At 56.0% G+C, this 11,822-nt stretch overlaps 1 protein-coding gene across 1 annotated transcript; it reads right to left on the bottom strand.

Moving 5' to 3' along the window:
- Window positions 1–604: 604 nt before the first annotated feature.
- On the bottom strand, window positions 605–11,572 carry LOC113425134 (testis-specific serine/threonine-protein kinase 5-like). The gene is given in 9 exon segments (XM_087958945.1): window positions 605–701; window positions 704–1,039; window positions 1,212–1,421; window positions 2,573–2,688; window positions 2,766–2,898; window positions 3,976–4,031; window positions 7,608–7,810; window positions 8,793–8,900; window positions 11,301–11,572. Coding segments are annotated over 9 exon segments (1,461 nt in total). The 5' UTR covers window positions 11,505–11,572; the 3' UTR covers window positions 605–606.
- Between the last annotated feature and the right edge of the window lie 250 nt (window positions 11,573–11,822).

Raw genomic sequence — 11,822 nt, 5'->3', positions numbered from 1 at the left:
GAAGGGATACTTGGGCTCCAGAAGCCCTGGATTGGGTGGGGGGACATGCTTGGAGCAGGCTGGCTTAGATGGGACCCCCAAACCATGGGGGGTATGAGGGAAAGCCCAATCCCCTTTTCCGAGAGCAGGGGGCGGCAGCCAAAGAGATGGACAGCCAGCTTGAAGTTGGGGTCTGGAGCAGCTGCTGTGGACAAGCTCCGGGTGGTGGTTGGGGGGGACGAAGGACCCCACCGTCCGCTCTGTCTAGGAAGAGCCGCGAGGGGAGGGAGGGAGGGAGGGGCGGCGGCTGGGCTCCAGAGGGGAGGAACGGGCGTCAGACAGCAGCAGCCGCACACAAAGCAACGGTACACGGATGTATATGCAGAAACAGTGGAGAAGCGCGCGTGCCGACAGGCGAAGAGCGGCGCCGAGGCTCGGCCAGCCGCCTCTCAGGTCCGGGGCCGCCGCGGGGGCGCACGCATCGCAGCAGGCAGCAGCCCGGGCGACTCTGAATAAGCTTTAATGGGCTCGTCCGGCGGCGGCGACGGGGTGCCAGGCGCTGGGCCGGGCCGGGCGGCCGTGGCTGCTGCTGCGCCGCCGCCGCTCTCGAGCCGGGCGTCGGGCGCGTCACGGGCAGGGCGTCATGCTGTAGAGGGAGTGCACTTGCTTGGAGAGGCTGGGCGAGGCGCTGCCCAGGCCGGCGGCGCGGGCGGGCGCCTTCTCCCGAGCCGCTTGCTGGTCACGTAGGCGCTGGCCGAGAAGCCCGAGCCGGGCTTGCGGAAGTTGGGCAGGTGGTGGAAGGGCTGCAGGGTGGTCAGCAGGCTGGGCCGGTAGAGCGAGAGGCGCGGCGGGCGCTCCGTCTTGCGCGGCGAGGGCAGCTGCAGCACGCAATTGGCCGGCGTGACCGGCGGGCTCTTCTTCTCGGCCTTGGCCCGGGGCGGGAAGGCTCCCGCGGCCGAGGAGGCGCGCGCCGGCGGCAGGACCTTGCTCTCCTTGGCTGGGCCCTCCGCGCTCTTGGCGGGGCTCTCGAGGTCCGGCAGCTGGGCCGAGGGCCGCCAACCTCGCCTGCAACGAGACGGAGGAGGGGCGCCCGGTCACGGCCTGGGAGCGCTGCCGGTCCCGTCGAGGGTGAGCCTGGGAAGCCCGGCCCTCCCGCCCCCGACCGGCACTGGAAGGAGGCTCCCGAGGCTCGTGGGGGGAGGCCCTGCGGACGCCCCTTTGGCCAGCGGGACCCGCCTCTCCGGACGCCCCTCCAGTACCTGATGCCGCCTGAGGCTTTTCTTGGCCCATGGAGCACTCCGGATGGACTCCCATGGAGCTCATCACCCGGTGGAAGATGGCTGAGGTAGCCGGGAGCATCCAGCGGTGGGTGGCCACCTGCTGCAACCCCAGGCGGGCCGCCGGCTTCAGCTGCAACAGGCCCTCAATGAGATTCTGGCATTCTGGAGAGAGGGAGAGGCAGCGGGGAGGAGAGGGAGGAGACTGCTAATCCTGGGCGAGATTACAGATGAACAGAGTTGGAAGGGACCTTGGAGGTCATCTAGTCCAACCCCCCCCCCCAAGCAAGAGCCCCTACACCATCTCGGACAGAGGGCAGTCCAGTCTCTTCTTGAAGGCTTCCAAGGATGATGAAGCTCCTACAGCGTCCGAAGGGGTTGATTGCTCTCCCTGTCAGGACGTTCCTCTGCTCAGAACGGCAGGCTGGCCTGGGCTCAGCTGGCGCTTCCTGCACACCTGCCCAGCAGCTGGAATTCAGGGCTAGATTCTCCGCCCTCCAGGTCACGGTTGTCCCGGAGGGGCTTTTCCAAAAGGCAACTGGACTCTCTCAGTTTTTCCCTTTGAAAACTTCCTGTTTCTTAGAAGCAAAACACTTTCAAAGGAGAAAAAGAAAAAGAAACCAGAGAAAGTCCAGCTGCCTTTTGGAAAAGCCCCTCTGGGCCTGGAGTTCAGGGCCTCCGCAGTGCAGCTGCTTGGAGCTTTCTTCTCTTGCCTCTCCGCTGCGACGTCCCACTGGCAGAACCTGCTCCAAAGCACGGACCAAGCCAAGCCCTCTCCCCCTCCCTCCCCCCACCCCGTGGCAGTCAGGGGTCTCTGGGGGAGTTGTTGCTAACTGTCAGCAGGGGGGGGGCAGGGACCCCGCTGGGGGAGGGAGAGCGCTTGCCGCAGGATCTTCCTGCTCCCACCAAATGTATTGACCAGCAGGGGCTGTGGCAGGACCGGCCATAGCCAGTCTGACCCTCTGGCCCTGCAGCCCCCTCCTTGGGGGGAATCCCTGGGCTTTACAGGCCCCCAGCAGACCGGAGCCCTGCCCCACTGCCTCAGGGCCAGCTTCCGCCTCTCCCCGGGGGCTTTTATGGGGTTGCCAAGGACCAGCGTCACTTATGGGTCTCAGCCCAAACCCACCTCTGGCAGCAGAGGGAAGAGCCAGCGGGAGGCGCCCTGTCCTCCGCCAACACTGTCGTGCCTGGGCACGGGTGGTGGGCCCGGGCAGAGTCCGTCCCCGTTCGTTGGGTGGGGCAGATGGGGACGCAGAGCCCTCCGGCCTCCGGCTGAGCCCCTGGGGACGGGGGGCAGGGTGGGACGTCCCTCGTACCTGGCGAGATGGGCTGCCGGAAGGCCAGGCCTTGCTTGATGACGTGGATCATCTTGTGTGGCTGGCGCTCCTTGAAGGGGAGCTTCCCCGTCACCATGGCGTAGAGGATGACCCCGCTGCACGAGAGGAGGCGGTCAGGAGGGGCCCCCGGGTCAGCCCAGGCCCTGGTCATGCCGCCCCCCGCGGTGCTTACAGGCTCCACAGGTCAGCCAGCTCCCCATTGTACTTCTTGCTCATGAGGATTTCGGGGGCAGTGTAGGCCACAGAGCCACAGAAGGTGCTCATCAGTGAATTCTTCAAGGAGTAGCGGTTGGCAAAGCCAAAATCTGCAAGGAGGGAGAGCCGTCAGCCCTGAGCCCAGCCCCCCGCACAAAGCAGGTAAATTTGTCCCCAGGTATAAGAGAGGCAGACTCAGACAGGGGTGCCAAACTCCCAGCGTCACAGCATCGTCACGTGATGCATTGCGACTCCCCCCCCCTTCGCTACACCGGGCTTGGGCGTGGCCAGCGTGTGATGCATCCGGCGAGTTTGGCACCCCTGGACAAGGAGAAACGAGGGTGCATGGCAGGATGGAGAGCAATCAAGCGCCAGTGGAAGAGAGATGTGGGCGAAACAATAGCATTACAGAACAACAGAGTGGGAAGGGACCTTGGAGGTCTTCTAGTCCAACTCCTTACTCAAATAGGAGACCCTGTACCACTTCCAGACAAATGGCTGTCCAGCCTCTTCTTGAAAACCCCCAGTGATGGATCCCCCATAACCTCTGGGGGGTGGGTGGGCAATTTCTCCTTAGCTCTAGGTTGCTTCTCTCCTTGGTTGGTTTCCATCTCTTGCTGCTTCTGCCTTCAGGGGCTTTAGGGCTCTCCAGCCTTGGCCACTTTAAGCCTGGAGGACTTCAACTCCCAGAATTTCCCAGCCAGCTTTGCTGCAAAGACCTCCAGGCTTAACGTGGCCAAGGTTGTGAGACCCTGCTTTAGGGAATAGACTGACCCCCTCCTCTTTGGGGACCCCCCTCAGATACTGAGATGATAACTGAACTCTTGAGATGTTAACCTGGACCGGTGAGGAGGTGAGGGTGCCTCTACGTGCCCCAAGTCCACAGCCCTTCACAGGCTAATTAACTTCCTTTGGGACTGGACCATGTCTTGCAAATGGCCAGGGCGAGAGAGACCAGCCTGCTGAGAGGAGAAACTGGCTGGCAGAGAGCTGCCACTGAGGCGGGAAAACCGTTCTGCGTTTAAAGACAACCACAGCTTGATGTAGGGAGCCCGGGTCATTTGGGCTCATCTGGGGAGGGCGCCTGGGGCTGCTCTGCACTGTTCTGCAATCCTGGCTCAACCCTTATTCTGCCGTTGGCAGGAGGAGGCCACCCCATTCTCCTCTCTTCCAGGAAGGAAACTCACCTGTCAGTTTAATGAAGCCACGTTCATCCAATAAAATGTTCTCACACTTCAGATCTCTGTGGGAGAGAGAAGAAGAGTCCCATTTGTTGACCAGCACGGATCCTTCTTCACTTGCTTATTCAGCCAGAACAGGGGACGGTTTCGCCCAGTGTGCTGTCCAGCCAGTGTATGGGAATTGGATAGTTAGGTAGTACTTGTGAGCTGTCCCCTTAAGGGAATGCATCATGATAAATGTAGTTAAAGGTATCCTGGGAAATGTAGTTCATGTCACGTGGCCACATCTGTAATCCTGATTGGTCACTAGTTTGACCCTCGATGGGTTGGGGGAGTTTCCCTCACTTTTGCCTGAACCCCCTAACTCATGGGAGCTGCTTTCTATCGCTACGAGATGGGTTAGGAGATAACCATCTTTTACTACAAGGCAGATATGCAAAGGATTGGTCATTAAAGAAGAACTTCGTCACAAATGTGAGTTATGAGGATACCTGATGAACCGATAAATGTACTTTGTTATGGATGTCTTGTTGAGTTTATCTTTCTGCATCTGTACAGCTTATAAATCCACCTCTGTACAGGCTACAGAAAAGTAAAAGATGAAGTCTTGAAGCCCATTCAATATAAATGATGTTAATTTGGATTTGTGATAAAGCAAAATAATATTGAAGCCAGGAGTGAATACGCAATGTTAATTTAAGCCTACATTTTCTCGTCTCTCTCTCTCTCTCTCTCTCTGAGCAATGGAACTTTTTACATGCTGTTTGCATGGTGGGAGGGGCTGGAGACCCCCACATGCTACAAACAAAGAGAACTTTCTAACCCACCCACCCCCCTCCTCTCTGCTCAATCCGTCTTCCTGCTATCTCAAAGACTCCATTTGCATAACAAGGAGAGTCAGATATTTCCCAGCTCTCAAAGGAAAATCAAACCTCTGACTTTAAACCTTCTACAAATGCAGTGAGAGACTGAGAAATCATGCCTTTATGCTTGTCGGTAAAACAAAGCTGATCTTCCTCTGCTCATCTGGAAGGCGGGAAAAGCAATAAAGAGGCCAGGGTTATGTTTATCCATTGATGACCCCTTTTTGCAACTCTTGTGGACAATTTAATCAATTTAATTCAAATGTTCCAAGATTAACTGCAACCGAACAGACTCAAGTAAAGCAGCCTAAATCCCCATCTGATGGTTAAGAAGAAATTTACAGTGAAGTCGAATTCTTACCATTTTTTCCTTTTTCAAGAGTAGGCAGGAAATTCTGCCCCCTCTTTTTTTCTTCAGCAAAGAAGTCAGACCTAAGCAAAGCAGCCCATAGCTACATCTGGGGCTCAAGGAGAAATTTCCCAGAGTTTGATTTTTTACACAGTTTCTCAAATTTGAACAGAGTGTTTATCCAATGACAATCCCTTTTTGCAACTATTGTGGACAATTTAATCAATTTAATTTGAAGGTCCCAAGATTAACTGCAACCTAACATGGGCGTAGCAACAGTGTCTTCTAGACCCTCTGCTGCCACCTTGTGAAGCAAGCGACAATAATAGGCATACTTCTGCATTCAGCCCTCTAGTCTTCAGACTTCGCAACGCAACCTCTAGTGCCCCCTTGTGTTGCAAGCTCACAATGCACCCTAGAAGCAGCCATACTGTGTGCTGTGCTAGCATCGCCCAGACTCTGCAGTGCCACCTACATGCTCAAGTATTAAATTCAGCAGCAATTCTACTTTCTGCTTCTTGCTTGCAGCGCAACCTAGTACAAAAAAGGGAATTGCACGGAAACTCACTAAATTTTCCAAAAGTCACCTTTTACCAATTTGAAGCATGGCAACTTCCTCAGCCATGACAGATGTCTCTGATGTACCACAAGACCCGAATCCTCCACCCACCCTTGTCGTAAACGTGGAACCTGATTCCCAACAACCACTTTTAGATGTCCAACCCTCTGGAGAAGCCGCGATACCTCAGAAGGCCTACGACCTCAGACAGCATAGGAAGCTTATCTCACCCACGGTGACACACTTCAGAGAGGATTGGGAAAAGCAATATCGCCGTCATGCAGACGCATGGACGGAGCTGTCCAAGATCTGTGACACCCCCAAAAGCCAGTTGCCCCTTCGAGAGCCTCTTCCTGATGCAGAAGGAGTTAGAGGAGCACCTCACACGATGGAGAGACAGTGAAAATAAGCTTAAATACATACAGTTGAACCTGGACGACCCAGACTTACAGGAACACATTCAGTGCTTCAAGGAGGTGAACAAAGAATGCGAAGACAGCATTCAGGAAGGCAGAAACTCCCTTCAGGCCGTGCTCCTCATGGCGCTACAGAAGGAGCAAATACCGAGGGAGAAGACCACATCCGACAGAGATCCTGAATCACAAGCAGCTTCTTCCCACCACTCAAAGAAGACCTCCCTCCATCCCAAATCGGCTAGATCGCAGGCAGGTTCTAGTGTCTCACGCCAATTCTCTGCTGCCGGCTCTCACCATCCTTTCAGAACATCCTCCCATTGTAGCGGTGCATCTAAGGCCTCCAAAGCAGCAAGTTATGCTGAATGAGCTGTAGAAGCCCAAGTTGAAGCTGCAGCAGCAGAGGCAGATTTATGTATTACAACAGAGTTTATACGGCAGAAAGCAGAAATAGCCAAAACTCAGGCCCAAGTGGAGTTATTCGAACGACAAAGAGAGACGGCAGCGAAAACAGCACGGACCGCAGCATGGCAGAAGGCAGCCAACGCTGCCTCCCTCAAAGGATTGGTCATTAAAGAAGAACTTCATCACAAATGTGAGTTATGAGGATACCTGATGAACCAATAAATGTACTTTGTTATGGACGTCTTGTTGAGTTTATCTATCTGCATCTGTACAGCTTATAAATCCACTACTGTGCAGAAGACAGAAAACTCAGGATTTGCCCCCCCACCTGCCTAGCTTCCCCACCATTGTAAAAATAATCATATAATCCAGGGGTTATGGGGTGAGTTGGCTTATGACCATCGTGGCTTGCGACCAGAATTCTGGGCTCAACTGTGGTTGCAAAGCTGAGAGCTACCTGTAGTCCTATCCCTTGACTCTATTTCTTCTGTAAAGTCAGATTCTCTTGTTTCTTTTTAAAACAATTCAAACTTGGCTACTTAAGTCCTCTTTGGCGTAAAGAGATGCTTCTAGCTGTCCTGAATTTCTGTGCTTTTAAAAACATTTCTGATAGTGATCTCCAAGGAATAATTCAACAAATACTAGACTAGAATCTTCCACTAACGCAGAGTTTGCCTCCCCGTCAGAATGGCTAAAGTTCTCCACCTGCACTCCTGGATCCTCTTCCTGCTTCTGTGGGATGTTTTTTGCGTAGAGATTTCCAGGCCACCAGCTGATCTCGCCCCTCTGTGGCTTCTCAAAGAGTCCTGCTCTAGAATGTAGCCCTGAGCAACAAGCATTGTGTTGCCTGCGGTTGCTTCTTGCGCTGTGTTTCCTGCCCTCCACCCCCCGCCTGGCTCTGGTTCCTGGGAGCGGATGCCAACCAGTCCTGACCAGCTCCTGCTGCTGTTTCTGGAGAGGCTTCTGGCCTCGTAGGACACCTGGCACATGCCACCGTCTCCCCCGCCCTGCCATGGCATCTCTTCCTTGTGCCCGCCTGCTTGTCTCACCTGTGGACAATGCCAACATTGTGACAATGGGCAACAGCGCTGACAATCTGTCGGAAAAGCCTCCGTGCCTCCTCCTCCTCCAGGCCTGGGTACTCCCTGCGGTCAGATGTGGCGTTGATGTGCTCCAGGAGGTCCCCCCGGGAGGCCAACTCCAGCACCAAGTAGGTGCGCTTGCTATTCCGATACATCTCATAGAGCTGGATCTGCAAGGCAGCCGAGCTTTGAGTGAGCATGCAGCCAGGGAGCCCACGGCCTTCCCCTCCTTCCGCACCGACCTTCCTGGCAAGGTGGCCCTGATGCTCTGACGCCCCAGAATCCCTGTTGCTTTGGGGGGAGTGCATGGTTCAGGCAGCAGCAGCGGAAAGAGTGGGGAGGGAGCTTGGCGGCCTTTTAGTCCAGGGGGCTCCAACCGCGGCCACCTTAAGGTTTGTGGACTTCAACTCCCAGAGTCCCTGCTCCAAAGCAGCACCCTCCAAACTTGGCAACGTTAAGACTTGGGAACTACAACCAGGGGTGGGACTCAAATTTTTGAACAACCGATTCTGTGGGCGTGGCTAGGTGGGCGTGGCAATGTGACTGGGTGGGTGTGGCTTCTCCCCCCCCCCATGGTTTTTTTTGCTTCGTGGGCCTCAGGAAAGCCTCGGGGGGGGGGGGGGCGGTTCGGCTTCCAGGAAGCTTCCCTGGGGCCCAAGAAGGCAGGAAACGGAGCCCGGGAGGGGAGCAGCACCACCACTGCACGCGCCCCCTTTTGGCCTCCTGGGCCTCAGGGAAGCCGCCTGGGCGAAGCAGTAAGACAGCCAGGGGAGTCCGGCACAGCTGATCGTTGGAACAGCTGATCATCGGGGGTGGGGAGAAATACCTTAAGGAGTGACTGGGCGCAGAGGAATGGGAGGCCCAGGAATGGGGAGGGGCCAGCCAGGGTCACGATTTGCCGGTTCTCCGAACTGCAAGCCAGCATGCTGTGGGCGTTGTAGTCCGCCCAACCCGAAAGCCCCCGGAGTTGAGATGCGTCGCTCCAGAGCAGCGGCTTCTCCGGGACTTTTTCAGAAAACGCCTCCGTGCTGCGAATCAGATCCCCTCCTGGGTTGCACACGATGCCCCTTTTGCCGTTGGGGGCTCTCAGACACACTTTGGACCACTTGGGGTGCTTCCCTCGGGGTTGGGGGTTCCCCTGCAGAGACTCACCACATTTAGGTGCTTGTAAGTCACATTCAGAGAGTAGATTTCTCTTGGAAGGAACTTCTTTGTGTATTCCACAGGTGCCTCGGCTGTTGAAATTATCTTGATAGCCACCTGCGGGGAGAGAAAGCAGGTGCTGGGAAAGGTCCTCGGCCGTGGAGGAGTCAGCAGGACCTCCCTGACCAGGGCGGGTGAGCATCGTATTGGGTTTGGCGGCCCCAGGACAAAGCATCCCGAGCCACAGAACAAGAGAAGAAACGAGGCACCAAAATGGAATGCAACCAGTTTCAATAGTAAATCGAATTACCCAAATATTTAGTCTGTTTAAAAGCTTTTAAAAACACCAGGGAGCGGGAGGGTCTCTGGCAGAGCAGCTTGCTTGCTGCCTCTCTCTTCCAATGGACCTCCAGCTTTTGCACAGAAGTGGAGGAAGGGGGCAAAGCCGTCCCGGATGGAGCAAAGGACATGCAGGAAGGGGCCAGTGAAAGAGAGCGACCCCCAACTGCTGCATACAAGCAGCATACGCGTGTGTGTGTGTGTGTGTGTGTGTGTGTGGTTTCAAAGGTGCTTCTTCAAAAGGCCTGTGCACTTTAACTCCCAGAATTCAAAAGGCAACAGAGGCGTCTCCTGTGGAGCTGGGTGTCATCACGGGGTGTCATCAGCAAATGGAGGAGCCCAAGGCCGTTCGACGTAGATGTTAAATAGGATGGGGGGGTCAAGCCTGAGGTTCCCCATGGGCCACCTGGAACCCCCAAACCAGAAGGACCCCTGAAGAAAGAGGGGCCCTCCTGGGGGTGGGGGCAGCTGGAACATTGGGAGTCATCCTGGAACTGCTGCCCTCCACCCCCCTAAGCCTTGGATCGGGGGGGTCTGGCCTGGACTTTCCAAAAGGCTCCAAATAATCCATTTCCCTCGTCCTCCGGGTCCCCTTGCAATTGAGGGTTCAAAAAAGCAAGAGATGCAGCTGGGCCCATATATGGAGGGTGGCCCAGAACCATCTCACCCCGCCCCCCCCAGATGGCAACCGTTGTGGTTATTTATTCTCCATTTACATTTGTCGGCCACTCCGATCCAGCGGACTCTGGACAACCAATCAGCGGGACAGATGAAACGAGGATGAACCTGGGGAGGCGGCCAGCTGGCCAAGCTCAGGTCAGGGCCGGTGTTCCATATCCACAGACTTGAAACCCCGCATTCCCATTGGTTCGTTTAAACCGCTACCTGATTGGACAGCTTGGACAGTTCTGATTGGCTCGCTAAGAGTCTGCCGCGATTGGCTTAAACCAAGCGCGGCAGACTTGAAGCGGTGTCATTGGCCGCCTAGCCACGGCCGGCTCTATAAAAGAGCCGCCGCGGCTCCTGTTCTTTTGAGTGTTATCTAGCCGATAAATAAAGAGCTGTTGTTCCTGAGCCGCAGAGTCTCTCGTCTTAATGAACCCGACCTTCCGAACTTAACACTGGCGACGAAGGTGGGATAAAGAAGACAACGAGACAACTCAGCACGTGGTAATGGCGCGAAACGACCATCAAGATGGCCAGCAACGCCACGCCACCCGCTCCCTTTAACCCAGCCATTGAGGACTGGGAGTCCTACATCGATCGGTTTCAGATGTTCTTAGAATGCAGCAACCTGAAGGACGCCAACGGGAAACGGAAACGGGCCGTATTTTTAACACACTGCGGACCCGACCTTCCGAACTTAACAGCCGGAGAGACTGGACAGAGGACCAGTTCCAAGAAAGCTGGGACGGAACCCCCTGCAGAAGGATTTGGGTGAGAGCACCTCCAGAAAAGCACCTCATCATCAGACGCCAGAAACGACAGAAAACAATTCGGAGTAGCAGATGGTCCATTCCGGGGCATTTCCCCCTCTGATCTGGTCCCAGGGAGCTGCTGCCCCCACTACGGCCAAAGCCTAAAATGGTGCCTCCTTGAGCCAGCGGGACAGGTGGGAAAGCCCAGCACAGCATCCGGGATGCCTTTCACCTTAATAGCCCACCTTGAACTAAGGGCTGGGAGAAGGATCTGGAGATCCAGAGATCTCAGTCCAGGAAGCGCTTGGTTCAAGAAGGCCTTTTGGGAAGGAGGATCTTGAAGAGGGAGGGAGAGCCGCAGGGCAGGACGGGAGAGCTTTAACCAAGAACGATGGGCGGCAGCAGCAGCACCTTCATTTGCTGAATGGCCAGAAACTCTTCCGCCAGACCGAATAAGCGCCATGGAGTTGTGTTGACTGTCAATGGCTCACGGAGAGACCTCCGGGAGGATCGGTCCCAACCAAGTTCTTTGGGAGGTCCAACAGTGCCCCCCCCCACGACTTATGAGTCCACCCACCCAGCCAGCCTCCTCCTGGTTGTCCCACTCTTCTCTTTCCATTATTGCATAACTATCTCCAGGTCAAACCTGCCTTCCAGGTCCAGGTCACCTACTGAGAGGCGGAGGGTAAGGCGGCAGGAGAGATGGCAGCGGGGCATAAGCAGGGGGACAGCCCCTCCCTCCCCGCCCCCTGGGGCTCACCATAGAGTGCCGCTTATTCCTGAGGTCTGAAGCCAGCTTGTAGTTCTGCATCATTTTCTCCTGGGTGGCGTAACCCAGATAGACTTTGGAGAAAGCCCCCGACCCGATTTTTTTGGAAGAGAGGAGGTAGCCATTCTCCTTGCTTTCCCGAACCTGCTCCAAGAACGTCCTCCGGTCGGCCTCGCGCTTCGAGAAGCTCTTCATGGCCCCGAACTGGCCCAGGAGGGGGCGCCCTGGCGGCCGGGCTGAGGGGGCTGCTGGGGGAGGGGCTGCCGCGGGGCTGGGGGAGAGGCCGGCAGAAGCGCAGTTCAGACAAGCACATCAGCTCTGCAAGGGGGCCAAGCACAGCGTGTGGGTCCTTCCTAGCACGGCGCCTTTCTCATCTTCTGGGTGGGTGCTGCCACTGGCCAAGCACAAGGAGTGGCAGTCCGAGGGGTTCCTTGTTGCTCTAGACAGAGGAGTTTCCACAGTGACCAGCTGGCCCGGGCATTCCGGAGGCAGCCTTCTAGAACCGAGGCACAA

This window comes from Notechis scutatus, chromosome 3, assembly GCF_049901735.1.
Source record: "Notechis scutatus isolate UNSWTSFEM ecotype Mainland chromosome 3, rNotScu1.2, whole genome shotgun sequence".
Classification (NCBI taxonomy): domain Eukaryota; kingdom Metazoa; phylum Chordata; class Lepidosauria; order Squamata; family Elapidae; genus Notechis; species Notechis scutatus.
Note: the sequence above shows the minus strand (reverse complement) of the source record. Positions and strands in the feature narration are given on the sequence as shown.